At 43.8% G+C, this 21,315-nt stretch overlaps 1 protein-coding gene across 2 annotated transcripts in view; it reads right to left on the bottom strand.

Moving 5' to 3' along the window:
• FER1L6 (fer-1 like family member 6) overlaps positions 1–20,937 on the bottom strand; it is a 172,014-nt gene extending 151,077 nt beyond the window's left edge. For both annotated transcript variants that reach the window (XM_017881439.1, XM_017881440.1), the window contains exons 1-8: positions 20,855–20,937; positions 13,195–13,312; positions 10,479–10,533; positions 10,250–10,381; positions 6,511–6,573; positions 3,290–3,368; positions 1,489–1,645; positions 723–909 (exon numbers count right to left, since the gene is read on the bottom strand). In XM_017881439.1, the coding sequence (XP_017736928.1) occupies positions 723–909; positions 1,489–1,645; positions 3,290–3,368; positions 6,511–6,573; positions 10,250–10,381; positions 10,479–10,533; positions 13,195–13,312; positions 20,855–20,930 (867 nt within the window). In that variant the 5' untranslated portion in view covers positions 20,931–20,937. The remainder of the gene's footprint in view (positions 1–722; positions 910–1,488; positions 1,646–3,289; positions 3,369–6,510; positions 6,574–10,249; positions 10,382–10,478; positions 10,534–13,194; positions 13,313–20,854) is intronic.
• Positions 20,938–21,315: the final 378 nt, after the last annotated feature.

Here is a 21,315-nt window from a genome sequence, read left to right as displayed (position 1 = left end):
TCTCTGACCACGTACCCAGACCCTGACACTTCCAATGGCTTCTGAGCAGGGAAACGCGATGTCCAGGCTTACATGGGACAAGGACTACCTGGGGAGATTGTGGAACAGGTCAGGAGGTGGGTGGAAATTCTACAGGAACTGGGGACTGAATAGCTCAGAGAAGTAGCCGGGGGTGAGTAAGGATCCCTGTCTGTCTGGTTCCTAAACCGCTCCTTTCCATTTTCTCCAGTGAAGAGTGAGTGGGTAACGCCCCCCTATTTCCCTGCCACATCCTGTTTTCTCTTCTTTTTTTTTTTTTTTTTTTTTTAAAAGATAGAGACTTGCTCTGTCGCCCAGGCTGGAGTGCAGTGGTACAATGTCTGCCTACTGCAACCTCCGCCTCTCAAGTTCAAGCAATTCTTATGCCTTAGCCACCCAGTAGCTGGGATTACAGGCATGCACCACCACGCCCAGATAATTTTTTCTGTGTTTTTAGTTGAGACAGGATTTCACCATGTTGGTCTTGGGCTCCCAGCCTCAAGTGATTCACCTGCCTCAGCCTCCCAAAGTGCTGGGATTACAGGTGTGAGCCACTGCGCCTGGCCCCATTGCCTTTTAGTGACAAGTTTTTGCTTTCAAGGCACTTCCTAATTTTTATTTAATTTGATTTGATTAAACATAACTTGGACAGAGAACAGGGCCCTGGCCCAGGCCAGGCAGTATTAGTGACAATGGTTCCTCACCATCTGCCCAGCAAAGGAAACCTCCACAAAGGGATCCACCAGGTCCTTACTGTCACCCACAAATGCCTTGGTGACGTTCGCCATGATGCTTGAATTCATTTTGGGCAACCCTTCTGCTTTGTAGAGTCTCACATAGAATCTGGCCCAGGGTCTCTCTGATGGAAACCCATTGGGGATCAAAAGGTTCCTTAGAGGGAGACAAAAACAAATGTCAATTGAAGAAACAGAGAGAAAAGACAGCAGCAATTTGGAGGCAGAAAGATAGATCCCAATATAAGAAAAATCTGAAAAGAGTTAAGATTCATTGCTGAAATTTTCTTTCTAGTGTAAATGACAGAGAACGGAATGAATAGAGCAAATGCAAACTCATTCAGGTCCTAGGATGATAGGATAAACACTGTCTCCCACTCTGAACCTGAAAAGAGGTGCATTTAAGTCTTCCCACATCACAAACCAGTGATTGAAATTATAATTCCTTCAAAGAACATTCAGTTACATTCAGAAACATTAGATAAGCTTAGGAATAGCTTATCTATTATGGGTTATTATAGCCGACAGACAGTTCCTGTCCTAGAACCTGACCTCCCCAAGGAGAGTCATACCTTAATAAGACACATCTTGGTGCCCAATAGAGCAGAATCCCAGGTGGCCAAGCTGAGGACAAGCACGGTTCTCATGTACCCATAAGAAAAGGGGTGAGGGAGGGGAAAGAGATTAAAACTGGACGTATCATTTCTATGCACAGCCCTGGATGGACCTGTCTTACTTTTCTATTTGCTCCTCGGTGTCAGAAGTTTTAGGGCTGGTCTTCAAGACGTCGCCTTTCCCCATCACGCTGATGTCACATTTCAGGTATCCCTTGGTGCCAGTCCTGATGTCACCAGGGTCTGTGAGCAAGGCCCACTTGTCGCAGAACTGATGACCTGTGAAAGCACCCTGACAGCTCATATCCTTCACAGGTGGGCCCAGCAGCCCCACCCCTTTCTCTCGCATGTGCCAAGGACCCCCAGGCTCTCCTCCTTCTGTTGCTCTGGGTGGTAAATCATCTGAGTTATTTCCAAACCTCGTGCTGCTTCCCTCTTCCTTTCCCTCCTCTCCCTTTGCTTCCCACCAGTTCTCCATCTTTTCCCCCAATTTACCATAGATTCTTGGGAAGCCATTGACTTAGTGGAAATCACTGAGACAAGGTTCCATCTTTGATGGGATGGGGGCATTAATGAAGTGTAGAAGTCACATACATATTATTTACCCACAGGACATAAATGTGGCTCCTAGGTCTTTTTGGCCTCACTGTGAGTCAAAACTTCCAAGTTGGCTTACATAATCTAGACTTCTGGGTTTTCTTTAAAAATGGTAAGTTCTGGCCATACTGGCTTCCCATTTCTTTCTTTTCTCTTTTTCTTTTTTTTTTTTTTTTTTTTTTTTTTTTTTTTTTTTTGAAGGACCACGAGACACAGTCTCGCTGCAATGCCGAGGCTAGAGAGCAATGGCATGATCTTGGCTCACTGCAACCTCTGCCTCCCTTGTTCAAGCCATTCTCCTGCCTCAGCCTTCCAAGTAGCTGGGACTACAGGTGTGCACCACCATGCCCAGCTAATTTTTGTATCTTTAGTAGAGATGGGGTTTCACCATATTGGCCAGGCTGGTCTCAAACTCCTGACCTCAAGTGATCCACCCACCTCGACCTCCCAAAGTGCTGGGATTACAGGTGTGAGCCACTGCGCCCAGCCACTGGCATCACATTTGTACATGACAGTAAATACCAAAGGCGCTGAGTAGCCACTGCATAGCCACTATGCAGCACAAGCCCTCCTGTCTCCTTTCCCAGACTCCATTGTTCCTTTATGCCTCACATTCAGGCTGCGGCACGCAGCTATGCTCCCCGTCTGGCCGCCGCAGTCACGGGAGTTGGAATCCCTGTTGAAGATAGGGGGCCTTTCATAAAAAGATCTGTGCTGGCTCTGTTACTTATTTGCTCTTGACCTTGAACAAATTACGTTGCTTCTCTGAGTTTCTCCTTCCTACAAATCAGGGATAATAACAATTACAGCAAATCCTTTGTATAAGGATACAAAATGCTGTAGTCATTATTATGTGTGAGACTCTTTACTAAGCATTTTGTATATATTAACTTACTCAATCCTCCAACAAACCTAGGAAGGAAGGAAGTTATCCTCGTTTCTACAGATGAGGACACTGAGGCCCAGAGAAGTTAAGTCATTTGCCCAAGGTTGCACAGCTAGGAAATAGAGTGGGATTTGAACCCAGGCAATCTGACTCCAAAGTCTGCATTCTTAGCTCCTATATTCCGTATTCTCCTGTCCATATCTCAATTGCACAGAATTTGTGTGAAAAAAAAACTCCCCAGAAGTAGACATATAAAATAATTTTATCATTAGACTGTAAAACATTTGAGGGCAAGAGTCATGTCTCATTCAACTTTGTATAACTGGTGCTCAGTGTTATTGAATGAATGGTCACACAGGTGAGTGAATGAATGGGATGACCTCCAGGTGCTGTAAAACAAAGACAAGTAAGAAAGAGATGGGGAGGTGATGCTTTCTTACCAGGTTGGTTGTACACGGTCCCCAGGTCTACTTTGAAAGAGCCAATCAGTACACTTCCTATCAGCTTGTGGTGAAAGACCTGAGGAGAGATGGAGTAGGGAGTATGGTAGATTTACCTTGAGGGTAAGAGGCTTGACCCTTGTCTAGCTTTGATCCTGTCTGGAGCACAGTGGACTTTGGCCATCAAACCACAAGGCTGTAAAGGACCTCCAGAAACCTCTCACCCTCACCTCTTGCTCTTAGCAGGATTTTAGCTGATCTTCCATAGAAGAACGCCTGACAACTCTCAGTGCCTGCGAGCTTCCTTTAACCAAAATGAACCTGAGTACAGCTCACCCTTCAATATCCATCTCTTCCTGTTGAAACTTTCCCTATCTTTCAATACCTAGAACATATGTCACCTCCGCCATGCAGTACCCCCAAACCAAAAGTGTCCCTTTTCTCCCTTAAACTCCTTCAACTTTGCTCACAACTTTCTCAGAGAACTCATCACATATCGCCTTGAATCATTTTGGGCATGTACAACAGTGAGAACAAACGAGGTGATCACCCTCAATATTCCATCTGATCAGGGCCAGCAGAGGGCCTGGCTTGGTTACAGTCGCCCATTTTCATGCTAATGCTCTCAAGATGAGGAAGTTCTAAAGGAAGGTTCAGAGCTGGTGCCAGGTTGAGAAGCCACAACATATGAGAAACTGCTGAAGAACCAGGAGAAAAGTTCAATCTTTCACCCATAAAAGAGAAAACTGGCAGGTGTGGAAAAAGGGCAATGGCAACTGAAGTGTCTTTAAATCATGTAAATGCTGTCATGCAGAAGAGAGAGTAAGTTCCCCTCTACGGTTCCCAAATAACAGGATGAGAGATTTCTGCTCAATGTAAGAACAATGTTTATAACTGTCAGAACTTCCCAGCAATGGAATGAGCTTTCCTAGAGGTATCGACCTCCCTAACACTGGAAATAGTCAAGTTAGGCCCCAAGAACTCCATGTAGTAAAGGAAAGGAAGGATTCTTGCACCAGTTGGAAGTTACATAAGATGTCCTCTGAGCTTCCGTCTAACTATAAAATCCTATAAGTTCCTCAAGTCAAGGACAGTTTCCTCCTGTCATTCACCCATCACATGGCCTTGTTCACAACAGATATTCAATAAACATTCAGCGAATTAGTGAATTATTGACTAATTGAATGACAGGTGAACGGTTGGCTTTTGCAGCTCCTAACAGCTCCTTTTTGCTGAAGCAAAAGAAATTTAGTTGACCTCAAGAAATGACAGCCCTCCTCATTTCTCTTTCCACTCTCTCTCCCTAACCTAAACTTTCCACAGGTGTCACAGAACGAAGGTGAAACACAGGCAGCCTGGCTCAAGTAGAGGAGCTACTGAAGGACGTTCACATAATGCTCACTCCAAAACCAACCATGCTTCCAGTTGCTCACGTGTTTTCCCAAAGGCCTGAGAAAGAACACAAGGCAGTTTCAAGTTCTGTTCTCAGGTTGAGAGTCCCTGTGGGCAAGGTGAAATGCAAGAGCCCCAAACAAATCTTTACATAGCACAGGACGCCTCTTAAAGTCATCCATCCAGTGGTTGAGTACCAGGCAATCCTGGTGTGGTCAAGTGTTAAATCACCAGGACTCTGGGGACGTCTCACATGCAGAGTACTGGGAGCCCTGCATGCCTTGGCCACTGAGAAGGGAAGACTGTCTTTGGCAACACCAGGGGTGTGTTACAGGCTGGCTGTCCCAGTAGCATCTACTTACAGCACTCCCCCATTACTTTTCCCGTGTCGTATATATTCTGGGCATACTGATTTTCAGTTCATAGACTAACAGAAAAGTTATGTTAAACGTTTCCCTCTCAAGGGATGATTTTATTTTATAATCTTTTGTCTCTAAGAGTCTTTTAGGGACACTAAAGTCTTCTCTTCTTCTAAGTTAGAGAAACAGAGATAGGCAATAGTAGCTTTGACCATTCTGGACTTCTCTAGAAGTCCACATGTCCCACAAACAGTCCTGACCCTAGTCTATGGCACAATATAAAAATCTAGTGATTAACTGTTCATCAGACAGTCCTTAGAAGCCTCCTATGGAGCTGATTCCACAAACAGTTGTTGCCTGAGCAATGGAACAGAGTCCTGGGCATTGTCCCAGGTCCTGAAATATCACCTGCACCACTTGTCATCATGCCTGAAATTCAAACCTTAAGATTGTTTGGCTCTGGGTGACTTCTCATTCTTCAAGAGTCATGTTCTTCAAGTCTCCTGGGAAGGGTAATGTCATAATTCCACTATTACACTGACACACGAAGTAGGAATTGCGTCCTTTTATAACTGTTTGGAAGAGAGAAACTTATTCTCCAGCCATCCTTCCCCACCTTGGGAGAAGCTGTGGTGATCTCTCAGGCTGGTAAGATAGATGCAGTCTGTCATTCACTGGTCTCTGTGCCTTTGCTGAATGGTACAAAGTCTGTAACAATTCCATTTGGCCTGACTTCTCTCTCATTTGGATCAGTCTGGCTTCAACATGGGCACTTCCCCTTCCCATTCCTGTCCTCCGTGTGGTGGGCAAAGTTGGATTGGGCCCTTAAAGCAGAAAGCTCTGCCTCTGCACTTCCCCTGGCAGGGCTGAGGAAGAGTCTATGCAGCAGACTCAATTTTCCAAGGGCAGGTCCTGAGGTCTACACTCAGAGGCAACTTTTGAAAATCCCAGTGGTCACCATTTAGTCCAAATCACATCCTCCGATCCAGCATTACCATTGATGAGACTGATACTTTTTCCTGATTCTTGTTCCTATTTTATTCATTACCCAAGTAGGAGGAGGAGGAGATGTGATTAATGATCATTAGTGTAGATACCAGCCCAAGAGAGAAACACCAACATTTGTTTGATTTAAAAAAAAACAACCAAAACTGGCAATGCCTTAAGATGTCACTTGAAGCACGTGTCTCACATTCCCACACTAATAAGCTACACGATTCAGTCAGTAATAGCTTTACAGTAGCTTACCACTTGCTTCCAAGAAGCATAGATCTTCCTGAGGTGGTTTTTCTTCCCAGACTCCTCCATGCTGGTGATTTCAAGTTCTGCCTGTTGGTTACAAACTCACCAACTGACACTTGCCTTCCTGAATCTATTCCCCTCTAAGTATGCTGAGTTGTCCCAGAGAGTCCCCAATGCCCAGAATCTCTCCCACCTCTCCGCAACTATCACCACCAATGCTATACTTACTGAGATTTTGATGATCTTGTCAAAAAGATGCACTTGGGGCCCAATGAAGTCGAAGACAAAGTACTGCAAAACAAAGAGTTCATTCTGTCCATCAACCCCAGGCTTGCACCTAAGAATCCTGTTCTTGGAGTGGATTTAGATCTTTGTCATTCTAACTAACTGCTGCATGAATATACATCATCAATGATTGTCATTTTTTTTTTTTTTTTTTTGAGACAGGGTTTTGTTCTATCAGCTAGGCTGGAGTGCAGTGGTGCAATATGGCTCACTGCAGCCTCAACCTCCCAGAGCTCAAGTAATCCTCCTGCCTCAGCCTCCCTCCAGTCGTCAGCTGGGACTGCAGGCCTATACCACCACACCTGGCTAATTTTTTTATTTTTTTGAAATTTTTGTAGACACAGGGTCTCACTGTGATGCCCAGGCTGGTCTTGAATGAAGCGAATGCCATCAATCACATTCTTGGACAGGGTATGTGTGAGTAATCCTCTAAAATGAACATGAGAAATGGAATTGTTGGATCATAGACGAAGTGCATGTAACTTTTGAATAGATAATATAAATTTGTTTCCCAAATGGGAATTTTATATTCCCACTGGCAGCATATGAAAATAGCCATCTCTCTATAATCTTACCAACCCTTGATAGTGGCCACTCATTTTTTTGGTTATAATTATGAGTGAAAATGGTATTTCAGTATGGTTTTAAATTGGAGTGGACTACTTTTCCCAGGATTTTTCAGTTTCAAACGTCCCTGTGAAATTACCAGGATTTACCAGGGAGAGAATACAAAAAAACTATGGACATGAGGATTTTTAATATTAATAACATGATTGAATTTTGGAGTTGGAGAAATTATCTAGACCAGCCCCATGTTTTACAGATAAGAAGACTGAAGACTAAAGAATTTGAAAGATGCTACCCAGGTTCCTATTGCTAGTTATTGTTGGGTCTAGGACCAAATCTTACTTCTCTTGACATTATCACACAAGGGGATCAAGTACTAGATACTTCACCATCTGACTCTTGAGTCAAGATCCTCCCAAACTCAAGATTGTATGATTAAAAGATGCAGAAAACTGAAGTGGTGTTTTGTCCCAGTTTGTGTGTTCTGGGAAATGAGGGGGACCAGGAAGGCAGGACTGGTAAGCTGTTTCCTGGATTTTCTTTTATGAGCTGTAGAGTGGAGGAATGGCCCCTTAGAGATGGACACAGCCACAGAAGGAAAGGAGGAACTGACCAAGTGCTGATGGTCTGCTTTCAAAGGGCAAAACAGAAAAAGCAAAATGTAGTAACCGAAAAATGTCATCATACATTATAAGAGATCCACAAAATGGTGGTCCTTAGAGATCAACCAAAGATTCCATTCTGTTCAGTGTCTTCTGTTTAAGAAGACAAGACAATATATACAACATTTCAGGAAATTTCTCATATACATGCTTAAACTTTTTCAGAGTTCTGGTGTTCAAATTTTATGTGGAAAATTCACTTACACAACATTCTTCATTCTCTGAATACACCAGATGCTGTGGGTTCCTTTGGATGGACAAATGAGTTGTGATATTTATTACCTTCTGGTGGGTTTCATATGTTTCAGCCTCAACTACCTCACATAGGCTTCCGAGACCTTCAGGCCAACACATATTCCTCTAGCTGGGAAATATTCCCCAGCTCCAACTAATGGGTTCCTTCAGCATCTGATAAACTTTTGGCTTGAATATTTACGTCAAGAGTTGTAACAAAGGATTTTAGATCAACTTTTGTGTTTCTACATGATTTTCTACTGGTTAAACTTGGGCCCAGTTTAATGTCATTTAGATCCAGGACTTGTATGCATAATTATTATAATTAATAAATCTGTAGAACTTTGCAGTTTTAAAGCATTTTCATATATTATCTCATATTACATCCATGCCAAAAGCTCTTCTAGGGGTAGAGAGTGGAACATAAAGGGAAAATCTACTGACATTTCACTTACAGTCAAAGGCTTAGAGGCAGAAATGATGAAGAGGAAAGGAGTCATTAGCTCCAATGGGATTTGGGTATTTTCTGTTGATTTCATTACCCACGCTCTCCCTGCCTTCCTTTCAAATGACCACTCCCGTTAAAATTTTTTTTTTTTTTTTTTTTTTGAGACAGCGTCTCGCTCTGTTGCCCAGGCTGGAGTTCAGTGGCACAATCTCGGCTCACTGCAACCTCTGCATCCCAGGTTCAAGCAATTCTCCTGCCTCAGCCTCCTGAGTAGATGGAATTACAGGTGTGTACCACCATGCCCAGCTAATTTTTGTATTTTTAGTAGAGACGGGGTTTCACCATGTTGATCAGGCTGGTCTTGAACTCCTGACCTCGTGATCTGACTGCCTCAGCCTCCCAAAGTGCTGGGATTACAGGTGTGAGCCACTGTGTCCGTCCAAGATAACAAGAATTAAGAATGTACTGCATTTTTTGAAATAATTCATTGTGTCAAAGTGCTTACAGGTAAGCAAATGCTCCTGTCCTGTGCACTGTTCATTTGAGTATAAATTGTTACCTCTTTGGAAGGCAATTGGCGACATGGAAATTTTAAATGCATATACCTTGTGACCCAGTTATATACTATTATAAGTAGTAGCAAAAGATTAAAAGCATTTCATATTCATTCATGAGAGACTGACTGGTTTAGTATATTATGGTATATCAAGGCAATGAAAAACTCTTCAGTGAGGAAGGCAAAATGGGGATGAGCTGTACCTCCCCACAGGGTTTTATTTTCAAGATACTTTGTTTTGTGAAGGTCCAGAACAGTGTGTATAGAATGCTACCATTTGGGTACAATATTTCCTTGTATTCTGGTACCTGCTTGAAGTATCTCTGGAAGGATACACAAATTCCTAGTGAGAATGAATGCTTCCAGGGAGAGGACTAGGGGATTGAGGATCAAAGATCAGAGGGAAACACATTACTCTATATCATGTTATACTTTTTGTCTCTTTTTTTTTTTTTTTTTTGAGAAGGAGTCCCGCTCTGTCACCCAGGCTGGAGTGCAGTGGCCAGATCTCAGCTCACTGCAAACTCCGCCTCCCGGGTTTACGCCATTCTCCTGCCTCAGCCTCCTCCCGAGTAGCTGGGACTACAGGCGCCCGCCACCTCGCCCGGCTAGTTTTTTGTATTTTTTTTAGTAGAAACGGGGTTTCACCGTGTTAGCCAGGATGGTCTCGATCTCCTGACCTCGTGATCCGCCTGCCTCGGCCCACGTAATATTTTTATTTTAAAAGGAGAATTTAGCATGTATGATATTTAGAAACCTGAGATTTTCCTTTACAATTTCTACACAGCTTAGAAAAATGTAACTTTTACTTTCCAAAGCAGTATGCCTGCTTCAAAAACAATAATTAAGTTTCCAATGTCTCTGCCAGGAAAAAGAATGTGTATCTTCTCCCTAACTCATATTCAATCAATTTATTGGCTATAAACCCAGGGCTTATAATGGATGAAAATGAGCTGATAAGAAAACGTGTGTTGAAAACATAGCAATGAATTTAAAATCAGGGGGAACTCCTTGCCTCTCCTTTCCATGACCTTTTCATGAAAAGCCTTAGGGCACTGTGTTTGTAAGGAGAATCAGTGAGTTTGCCATGGGCTTAACCGGGGGCCTGGGAAGGAGGCAGGAGGGGCACAGCTCTTCTGTTTGACTGAAGGATCCTGCAGAATGGTGGTGAAGAGAATCTTAGTGCAAAGGCTATGGGTGACCTCCATGACTTACTTCATTATAAAATGGGCTGTTGGTTCCTTCCTTCACTGTGCTTTGCTTCTTCTCATCCCCAATCTCAATGGTCACAACTGGGTCAATGTTCTCACCCACCAGCTGGCGAGCCTCGGTGATGGTTATGGCAATCTACAACACAAAGCATTGTGGACACCATTCCAGACATTGCCATCCATGCACACGGGAAGCACTGGGGGAGGCTGGGCAGGAAGAGCCAGTCACTTACTTGATAATTTTGGGATCTGACCTCTCCATCATGGATCTTAGTCAACAGTTTTGATCTATTAAAAGAAAGTTTAATATATTTGTTTCATCAAGGAAGAATATCCATATGTCATGATAATATTCTCCCAAGTATTTCTAAGTCCTTTCATTTAATATTATTACATATTCTCTCTACATCTCTGTGGGAGATAAGTATAAGCGGACAAATGACTTGACCTCTGAGTTTTTCCATCCTAAAAATGGGGCTTATAATAGCATTTCTGAGATGATTGCTAGAATTAAATAATATAATGCATATAAAGGTTTAACCCAGTACCTGACAAGAATAAATGTCAGTCCTTTTTATATGATTATCAGTATTTTTTAAAATTTTTAAATGAGAAACTGAGATGCCTCAGCAAATCAGTGGCAGAGCTGGGTCTAAATAAGGAACTTCCAGTCTCCTGCTTGATTCCATACACAGACCACTCTGCCATGTCTAATAGATATAATCATAATTGCTTTTGAAAGAATTGGTAAAGGAAAAAATTGAAAGGAATAACTAAAGATACCATCTCCAAGAGCTTTCACATTCCAGGGGATTTCATTTATCTGGACTGTCACAAGTAATTGAAAACAGATGTGCAACACCTGGGCATTTAGAGATGGATAACAACAGAAAGAGATGAAGAATTCCTGTTGTCATAGAAGCTGAAATCAGTGGGAAATGAACTGAGCTTGAGTTCCTGTTGCATTTTGTCCCCTTGGTTACTAACAATACCGTGTTGCATTTCATTTCATCCCATTTCTGCTGATTATAATTGAGTTCAATAGAGAACAGATTAAGTTAGTAAAAATCTCAGGGCATTGGAGTCAGACTGATCTGAGTTAGAATATTTGTTCTCCCCAATTTTGAACTTTAAATTTCTGCAACTGAAAGTAAAAATAAGAATTCTTACCACACAGGGTTACTCTGAGGACTCAAGGAGACAATGCATGTAAGAAAGGGTAAATATCATTTAAATTGGTTCATCAATAAGGTGGCAAATTTGTACTGATTATTTATTATGTGAAAGTCCAGTGCTAGAGTCAGGGGAAAAATGAAAATGAGTAAGCCATCTTCCTGGTCCTTGAGAAGTAACAATCTATCATCCACGGGAGAGAAGACAGAAGTATATTAAAAAAGAACTAGTAGGCAAGTGTAAAATGTGTCATAGGGTAAAGAAAATATGACAGAAGAGCTGTTGAGAAAAAATTCTTGAGGACCAGGGTACACAACAAAGATTTCACTGCAGAGGCTGGATTTGAATTGAGCATTGGTGGGTGGATAGAATTTCAATTGCTGGAGAATGTTCTGACCAAGGAAAAAGAAAAAGGCTGTTATTCCTTATTTCTCTTTCTCCTGCCTTCCTCCACTCAATACTATCACCCTGGTGAACTGAATGGGAAGAAATGTCTTGAGTATTAAAAAATGATTGAAATCCCTATTCACAGACTATGGTAGAAGGGTGGTGGCTGTCAGGGTGCAGCAAAGGAAGGAAGGAGATATTGCAGTGAGTAGGTGTGTACACATTTCATGTCTTCTTTTGGGTGTCAACTTCTGAGTTATCACCTTCTCTAATTCCCACTGCCCTCTAACCCATATATATGCACCGTGCCATCCTGTCACAACCCAGAAACAACAACTCAGGATCAGCCACATGGGGAAGCACTAATTTGCTTTATTGATAGTAACAACTTTGAGTGGTAAAGAAAGGGAAGGGCATGAGGAATTATCACAAGTAAGATATTGACATAAACAAATATGGCAGACTGAAAGCATTGTTAGCCCCAGTCACTGGCTTCTCTGTATCCAAACTTGTTGCCCTGTAACTTTTAGTCTCTTCCTACTCTTAGGTGGGCTGGGCTAGTAAGTTGTGTTGGTCAACAGAAGGCACCAGAAATGACTTTTGCCAGTTCCAAGCCTATACCTCAAGAGACCTTCTGTATTTCCACTCTCTTAGAACCCTGCCGTTGCTAGCATTGGAACAAGTTCAGACCAGCCTGATGGAGGATCTGGTATCATGCAGAGGACAGCCGGTCTCAGCTGAAGCAGTACTAGGCCAGGCTACCACCAGCCAACTCCTAAACTAGTCAGCAGAGCTGCCAAATGACTGCAGAAACATGAGTGATGCATCTGTAACTATCTGGGATCAGCAAAACTATCTAACTAATTCATTAGCAATAATAAATGCTTATTATATTAAGCCATAGATCTAGGGGCTACTTGTTACACATCATTGCTAACTGATACAGCAAAATGCATGCAGAAGGCCAGCTTGTTTTGACTTTTTGTTGGATAGCATAAAAACCACCTTCTGATTTGAGACAGACAAGAAGCTAAGATAATGAGCACCTTGATGAATCAGAGAGCAGGTAAGATACAGCTCCTGGTGTCATTCCTGAACTGTGAGCGACACGAGCAACTTCACTCAGGAGATTTAAGACCAGAAGCTTGTAGAACCATGATCCTGGCCTGATGAAGGCTGAACAGTATCAGCCTTCTATGGCCAGCCCCTCTATGGCCAGCACTGCCATAGAGAAAACTGAGCTGACACAGTCTTCCTGCCTTAGACTTTGCCTGCCTGTAGACAGTGACTATGTCTTACTCTCCTCTCTTCTCCTAGCACCTGCAGAGGTGCTTGGCACATAGGAGATGTTCAGCAAATGTGTGTTGACCACCTGCATCCATACTGTACCTTCTCTTTGGAAGAGCTGAGGGGACAGGAAAGATAGAAGCATCATCATGGACCAAATCTCTTGGTCCTTCCTGGTGAGAAGGCTCCTCCTGTGGTGCTTCAGTGTCACCTTGACTATCTGGAAAAGAAAACAAAGGAAGAAAATCCTGTGAAATTGACACGTGGTGGCAATCGAGCCTCTACCATAAGTAGTACAAGGAAACTAGAAGGCAGACTCTACCAGCATAAAACTTAACATCTTTTTGGCAGAAATGCCAGATACATCCTTCATTTTTCTAAAACTTATGCATCGTCTGTTTCCAAAAAAGAACAGATTTATGTGGCTGGGATTGTGAAAAGAAAATCAGATTATGAATCTAAAGTGTAAACTAAAATAAAATCCTAAGAAACCACCCCCCCCCCACCCAAGGGGACCCCAGAAAAAACTTAAAAACTGAGTTTCTGGCCGGGTGTGATGGCTCACGCTTGTAATCCCAGCACTTTGGGAAGCTGAGGCAAGTAGATCACCTGAGGACAAGAGTTCAAGACCAGCGTGGCCAACATGGTGAAACCCCATCTCTACTAAAAATACAAAAATTAGCCAGGCATGGTGGCGGATGCCTGTAATTCTAGCTACTTGGGAGGCTAAGGGAGGAGAATCGCTTAAACCCAGAGGGGTGAATGTTGTAGTGAGCTGAGATCACACCACTTCACTCTAGCCTGGGTAAAAGAGCGAAACTCCATCTCAAAAAACAAAAACAAAAAAAAAAAAAGAAAAGAAAAAAAAAAAAACGCAAAACAAAACCCTGAGTTTTTGGCAATGATGAGACAGGAGGTCAGGCATACCTCATTATACTTCCTTTTTGTGGTTTAGACACAACAACTGACCAGCATTAATGTTGAAATAGAGATCATAAGACTAACAAAATGGACTCTTTGTGGCAATAAGATACCAATTACAAACAGGACCTAAAGTCATGACAGGCAAAGGTTAAGTCATGCACTCCTACACTTAAAAAAAAGAAAAAAACTCTGCTCTAACTGCCACAGGTTTTTCTTTTTCTCTAGCAGCTGCACAAGCACCAGCCTCAAGATAAGCAATAAACAACTTACTGCTTGCCCACCACTGACAGACACTGAATGACTGACTCCCAGCCCCTGTTCTACAAGCTATAACTACAGCTTTAATTAGTCAAGAGCCTGACTTCAGTGACTTTCTCCTGATAAAAAGATCACAGACAGGCCGGGCACAGTGGCTCACGCCTGTAATCCCAGCACTTTGGGAGGCCGAGGCAGGCAGATCATGAGGTCAAGAGATCGAGACCATCCTGGCCAACATGGTGAAACCCCATCTCTACTAAAAATACAAAAATTAGCTGGGCGTGGTGGTGTGTGCCTGTAGTCCCAGCTACTCAGGAGGCTGAGGCAAAAGAATCGCTTGAACCTGGTAGGTGGAGGTTGCAGTGAGCCCACATTGCACCACTGCCCTCCAGCCTAGGGAGACAGAGGGAGACTCTGAGACTCTGTCTCGAAGAACAAAACAAAACAAAAACCCACAGACCATAGACTGGTTCTGGCTGTTTAAAGAGTCTGCACACTTGAGTGCTTTTGTTTCTTAAAAAGATCTTTTACGTATAGGGCCTAATTCTAATACATTTAAATATTAAGTCTCCACCCCAAGGTAAATATTGGTCATAGATAACATGCACGTGTGTTTAGTACACATGCATCAAGACCACCTTCATGAATATTCATAGCTCCTCCTGTAACCTGTAAATATTTATATCTGACCAACCCTTTCAGTTTGAATTCCTGTCTTACTCTTCCGTTTCTTGAAGTGTCTGTCTCTGTGCTCTGTGGGAGGCTATACTTCCCAGACCATCAACATGGGCACCTGGCAGGTTGTACCCTTTCATAAAAAATATAAAGTCTACTTTCTAAATTTATAAATTGTATGGTTTAAGGTAACAAAAGACATGTTTCAACTCATGACCTTGCCGCAGTGGAACTTTAGATGCATCATTTATTCTCTGAGCCTCATTAGCAAAATCTGATGTGCATGAGCATCATCTAGGAAGCTGCTAAAATGCAGATTCTGATTCAGTAGGTCTGGGTGTGGCCCAAGATTCTACGTTTCTTTTAATTTTTTTTTTTTTTTTTTTTTTGAGACGGAGTCTCGCTCTGTCCGCCCAGGCCTGGAGTGCAGCTGGCGGCGATCTCCACCTCCACCGGCAAGCTTCCGCCTCCCGGGTCACGCATTCTCCTGGCCTCAGGCCTCCGGAGTACCTGGGACTGACAGGCGGCCCGGGCGCCCGCCACCATGCCCAGCTAATGTTTTATATTTTTAGTAGAGATAGGGTTTCACTGTGTTAGCCAGGATGGTCTCAATCTCCTGACCTCGTGATCCGCCCACCTCGGCCTCCCAAAGTGCTGGGATTACAGGCGTGAGCCACCGCGCCTAGCCCTATTTTAATTTTTTTGGAGACTTCCCAGGCTGGAGCTGGAATGCAGTGGCAAGATCTCAGCTCACTGCAGTTTTGAATTCTTAGGCTCAAGGACCCGCCCACCTCAGCCTCCTGAGTAGCTGGGACTACAGGCACACTCCATCACACCCGGTAAATTTTTTCTTGTTAATATTTTTTTGTAGAGATGAGCGGGTCTCTCTATGTTGCACAGGTTGTCTCAAACTCCTGGGTGCAAGCAAATCTCCCACCTTAGCCTCCCAAAGTGCTGGGATCACAGGCATGAGCTAACATGCCCAGATAAATTCTGCATTTCTAACAGCTAGATGCCAGACGAGGTTACTCCTGCCGTCTGCAGGTCAATTTTGAGTAGCAATGTGTGATATTCTGAAAAGATAGCCAGCCCTAATCTCTGAAGCCTGTAAATGTTACCTTATTTAGAGAAAAGGTCTTTGCTGATGTGATTACATTAAGAGTTTTGAGATGAAGTGATCCAGGTGAACCCTAATTGCAGTCACATGTATCCTTAAGGGAGATTTTGCATAGACAGAAAAAAAAAAAAAAGGTGGCAATGTGACCATGGAGGCAGAGATTAGACAGATGCTGCCACAACGAGGAGCTAGAATTGGCGACCAACAGATTCTCTGGAAGGCGTGAGGCCTGGGATTTTGGCCCAGTGATACTGATTTCCAGCATCTGGCCTCCATAACTGAGAGAACATATATGTCTTCTTCTAAGTTACTGAGTTAGTGGTAGCTTGTGACACACTAGTCTAGGAAGGATCAGTTTCCTAGGAAGCCCTATGAAACAGTACACACGCATTAGGAAACTTAAATGAACAGATAATAAACATATTCCTTAGAATCTTTTCCTCTCCACCCTAGATTCTAATTTAATTCATCTGGAATGTTGCTGGATGTCAAGATTGTTGAAATTCCCCAGGTGATCCTAGATGTACAGCAAAGCCTGAGAACCGCTTCTCAACCAGACTTTCGGCAAAAACGAGAGTAGCTGAGCCTTCCTAATAAACCGAGAGACTCTGCATGATGTGGTTCAAAGACGTGAATCCAAAAGATTTGGGTTCAAATTCCAGTCCTTCCACTTTCTAGTTCTACGATTTGAAGGAGTTACTTCTCTCAGCCCCGTTTTCCTCATTTGTAAAACAAGGCAAGGTTATCATTTACCCCCACAGGTTTGTTAGGAAAATTAAACTATATAAAAGCCCCTAGCTTTATACAGGGTCCATGGTAGACATTCAAGTCTATGGATTCCCAGTTGCATGACTTGAACAAGTCGTCCAGAATTTCTTGGCATTTTTTTTTCCTTGCCCATAAAACAAAAGAATTGGGCAAGAAAAGTGGTTTTAAAATTTGTTAAAGCAACAGAATCCTTTTATAAATGTAACTCGATATGGAACTTCAGCATATAACACAAGCCTGTTTATATCACACTGTTTTATGTTCCATGGAGTGGAATGCGGACAGGGGCTTCCTGCAGACTCCCATAGCCACCACCTTCAGACACTCCTAAAGCCATGGTTCAGAATCCCAGGGATCCAGGGGACTCACCTTTCAAACCCATCCATTTAATACTTTCTAAGGTACCTTCCAGCTTTGATGCATGTTGGTTCTCTGATTTTAAACAGCAAACCACACACAACAGTACTGCATCTGAAGAAACACAGCCATGTCCAGGGAGCTCATGCACATAGACCAGGTCTTGTAGGTGCTCAGTAGCTACAGAGAGGATCTCTGCATGAATGGAAGTCTGCTTTTATTACCCTTTCACTCAGGAAATAAAGACAAGCCCAACACTACAGAGCTGCCAGAAGGAATGCCAGTGCCTGGCTGTGCTCCTTGAAGCAGCAAGATAAAATACCTGCTTCCCTCCTTGACTGTAAGGGCCTTCGGGCTGGGCCTTGCTGTCAAGTTTCAAGTTTCCAGTGAACATTCAAAGACACCTTATATATGCAAGAAAAGGTGCTAGGTTAGATGCTGAGGATGCAGGAATTAGCAAATCACATACACCTCCCTCTGGGGGCATACATTCTGGAGGGTGAGACAGACCTCGAGGTAGAAAGGCAGTCAGCTAAAGCTTCTTCTACAGCATTTATTCACTAATTTACTGAGTTACTACTTTGTTCTCTTCAGTCTCTCACCATGGAGCATCCAGGGTGACCTTATAAAAACCAGACCATGTCACTTTTCTTAAAACCCCTTAATAGCTTTCCACTGCACTTAGAATAAATCTGAAGTCCATGCACAATCTGCAGTTAGAGACCTGCTCCATCTGGTTCTGCCCACGCTTCTGCCCACCTGGCCCTCTCACCCACTTCATGCGCTCTATCCACAAGGCCCCCTGTTCCGTTCCATCTAACCTCACAAGCTCTCTGCTGCTTGGAATTTTTCACAGGCATCCCTCCCCCTGCACTGCTCTCCTCCCTGCCCATCGCCCAGTGGGCTCCCTCTCATCCTTGAAGTTGTAGCTTAAATGTTACCTCCCCGGAGAATTCTTCTCTGACTGCACTGAGAGACTCCCCAGGAGCCCACTGTCTGTTTTGGGTTTTTTTTTTTTTTTTTTTAATAGGACTTTTCTCAACTTGCAAAGCCATTAGTTACCTCAGCCATAGTCCCAATAGGTAACAGATGGTATAATCAGAGTAAGATGATTTGAGGACATTTTACAAAGATGTTTGTGTAGGAATACCACAAAGGGTCTTGTCATCATCTGGGGTTCACAACAGCCAAGCTGTTGCCACTCTTAGGCACCCCACAAAATTAGCAGAGAGAGAGCAGTTACTGGAACCCCGAAGGAAAGGAAGTCTGGTGGGGTCAGCCTCCCTGTGAGGAGCAGTGACCCTCCTGTAGGTGAGGGACAGGGTCACCTGGAGCCTGACCCATGCTCCTCCCTCCCACACCTCCTGCTGGGGCACCCCATTGGCCAGAGCCAGCCTGAAGGCAGAGGGTAAGAGATCTGGTCCATGCCCCCATAGAGGACACAGAGCAGCTGGCTAAGGGTGGAGAATAGATCCAGAGGGGCAAATAGAAAAGTCCTGCACAGAGCTGTCCTCGGACCATCCAGTCTTTGCCATTAGATGCCCAGAATTTAGCCCAGGGCTGACACTTAGACATTCCACTAATACATTTTGAATAAATGAGCAAATGGATGATTGTGAGAGGTACCCAATAACTATTTGTTGTGTAACTAATGGCTAGGTTAGGGTAGGGTAAAGAGAATTTTAAGAATTTAAGATGTAACTACGATGCCTCAAAATACACAGATAAAAAAGCAAGAGACTTAGAAAGTTTCCAAACATTTCACCCCAAAGAGCCATAACTTTCCAGGCCAGGTCAAGAAGGCAAGACCAAAGTCTCTGTTCTGTGGGCTTTGTTCCTTCAGTCTCCCACAGGGCTGGCCTCTGGACAGCAGGATGGATGCTGTTTACTTTCTAGGAGGGGCTGGATTCCTCCCTGCCCTGTTTGCTTTGTGGGCTGCAGACTCTAGAATGAGCCACAGGAGCAAACTCTTCTGAAATGCCTGTGGTCAACTGCCCTAGGTATCAGCCAGCTTCTCAGGGAGGGCTCTTAACTGGTGGCCGCCCATGGGGTAGGAAACCCAGGCTCTGATGTAAGACTCACCTGGGATCAGGAGCCAGCTTCTCCACTTACTAGCTGTGTGACTTGGGGCAAACCTCTCGCCTTCTCTGAACCTCTGTTATAAAATGGGGGCACCAGAATCTACTTTTCAGAGTCATGAATGATGTATGTTAAGAAAAAGCAGCAGAGACCTATTAACTATGTCATAAATACTAGTTTTCATAAGGTCCTAGAGGGAAAGGACTATGCCTTATTCAACCTTGTGTCACAGGGCCTACCACAGTGTTATAGTTTCAAAGACACCAGGAATAACCCCAAAGTCTTTTCCACCCACTCCCTGGTACAGTTTCATTGAATCAACAGGGACTTTTAAGCTTTAAGCCTTGTCCCCACTGAAAATACAATGTCCCTCATTTTCTATCCAAGGCTCTTAATCATTATCAATACCTGTGTGTAAATGAGTTTCCATACTTTTCTACCATAAGGATAGGTTCTACCTGAGGGCAAGGAGTGAAGTTGTTACAACATATGGCTACAGGACATCTGCAGTAGATGGCAGTGCAGCAGGCCCCCCAGGAGACAAGAGGGGTGAAGATTAACGAGACCCACGGTACAATTTTGATTTAGGAATGGTCTAGAAAACTAGCCTTGAGCTGGTTTTTAATCAAGGCTATGTAGCAGAAGTCTCCAGAGGACCACCCCATCTGTCCACTTGGAAACCATTGATCCAATTTGATTCAATAGACACTGAAGATCTACCCAATGCTGGGCCTGGCCTCTACTGATGCAGTTCACGCTGTAACTCAAGACTTTGCCCTTTTGGAGAAGGAAGTAGCCCATTCTAAGAGCAGAAAGTGAGATAACCTGGATTTACATCCCAACGCTGTTGCTTCCTGGCTGTGTACCTCCCATGCTCAGGGCCGGCCGGCTTCATGGATATGCAGTCTGTGCAGCCATACGGGACCCCAAGCTCAGAAGAACCTCATTGCACTTGGCTTAAGCTCTGCTGTCACCATCTTGACACTTTTAATAACTTAACAACCACTGGGCATTTTTATTTTTCACTGGGCCTTGCAAATTCTGCAGCGTCTCTTCCACACATTATTTACTCTCTCTGCATCTCTGTAAACTCATTTGTAAAACCAAGGTGACAATACCTACTGGGAAGATGGTGGAAGGATTCAATGAGATGATGTGTGTGAAGCCTCCCCCACAGTAGCTGTGATCCTCTTATTTTCAAAATCCTGCTTGATCCTCCCCACAGCTGCGTGAGATCAGCCCAGCAACCCACATCATGACATTAGACAAAGGAGAAGCTGAGACTCAGAGCCACCCGTCCTAGGTCACAGGACAAATAAGAACAGAAACAGAGTTTGAACCCTGCTGCTGCTTTCTCACGGGGACCCCTTCCATCCCCACTCACCTGTTTGGCCCAGATGACCAAGGGCCTTGGGGGTTATCTTAGGCCCACACCTGGGACTGGCAAGACCTAAAGGGTCAGGGGGCAGCATACTCACACTCCCCCTCACTCCCATTGAGAGGGAAATGCATTTTCAGCCAAGCAGGGGTCCACTCTGTGACACTCTCAGGCCCCAGTGGTCAGCGCCCCACCCCCAGCCTCACCTTTCGCAGCCTTGTTGGCTAGGATTAACCCCTTCTCTGCCTTATTTCTCTTCTTCTTCAGCTTCAGCCCAAACATCACCTTTCTGAAAGAAGAAAAAAAGAAACAATAATAAAAAGTTTGAGTCATTCAGGCGTGTTAGGAGAAGTTAGACACATAAACGCACCAGGCTTCATGAAGCCCATCAGCCTCCTCATCCTCCCAGGATAGAGGCAAAAGACAAGTGTCAGGGGCACCCAACAAGCTCTCCAGAGAGCTCTCCTTTTGCAGAAACCACAAAAATCCCCCCCGAATTGGAATCGTGAGGTCCATCTGGAATTGCATGTAGGGGAGGCAAACTGAATACTAATAGCACTAGCTGACATTTCTGTTTCTCCTGGCTCACCAGGCACTCTGCTAGGCATTAAAAAGCAGTCACATTGTTTAATCACCACAGCAAACCTCTCCTGCCCATCTTGCAGAT

The sequence above is a fragment of the Rhinopithecus bieti genome, unplaced genomic scaffold (assembly GCF_001698545.2).
Source record: "Rhinopithecus bieti isolate Rb0 unplaced genomic scaffold, ASM169854v2 scaffold_13272, whole genome shotgun sequence".
NCBI lineage: Eukaryota > Metazoa > Chordata > Mammalia > Primates > Cercopithecidae > Rhinopithecus > Rhinopithecus bieti.
The sequence above is the reverse complement of the archived record's forward strand: the minus strand, read 5'-3'. Positions and strand labels throughout refer to the sequence as shown.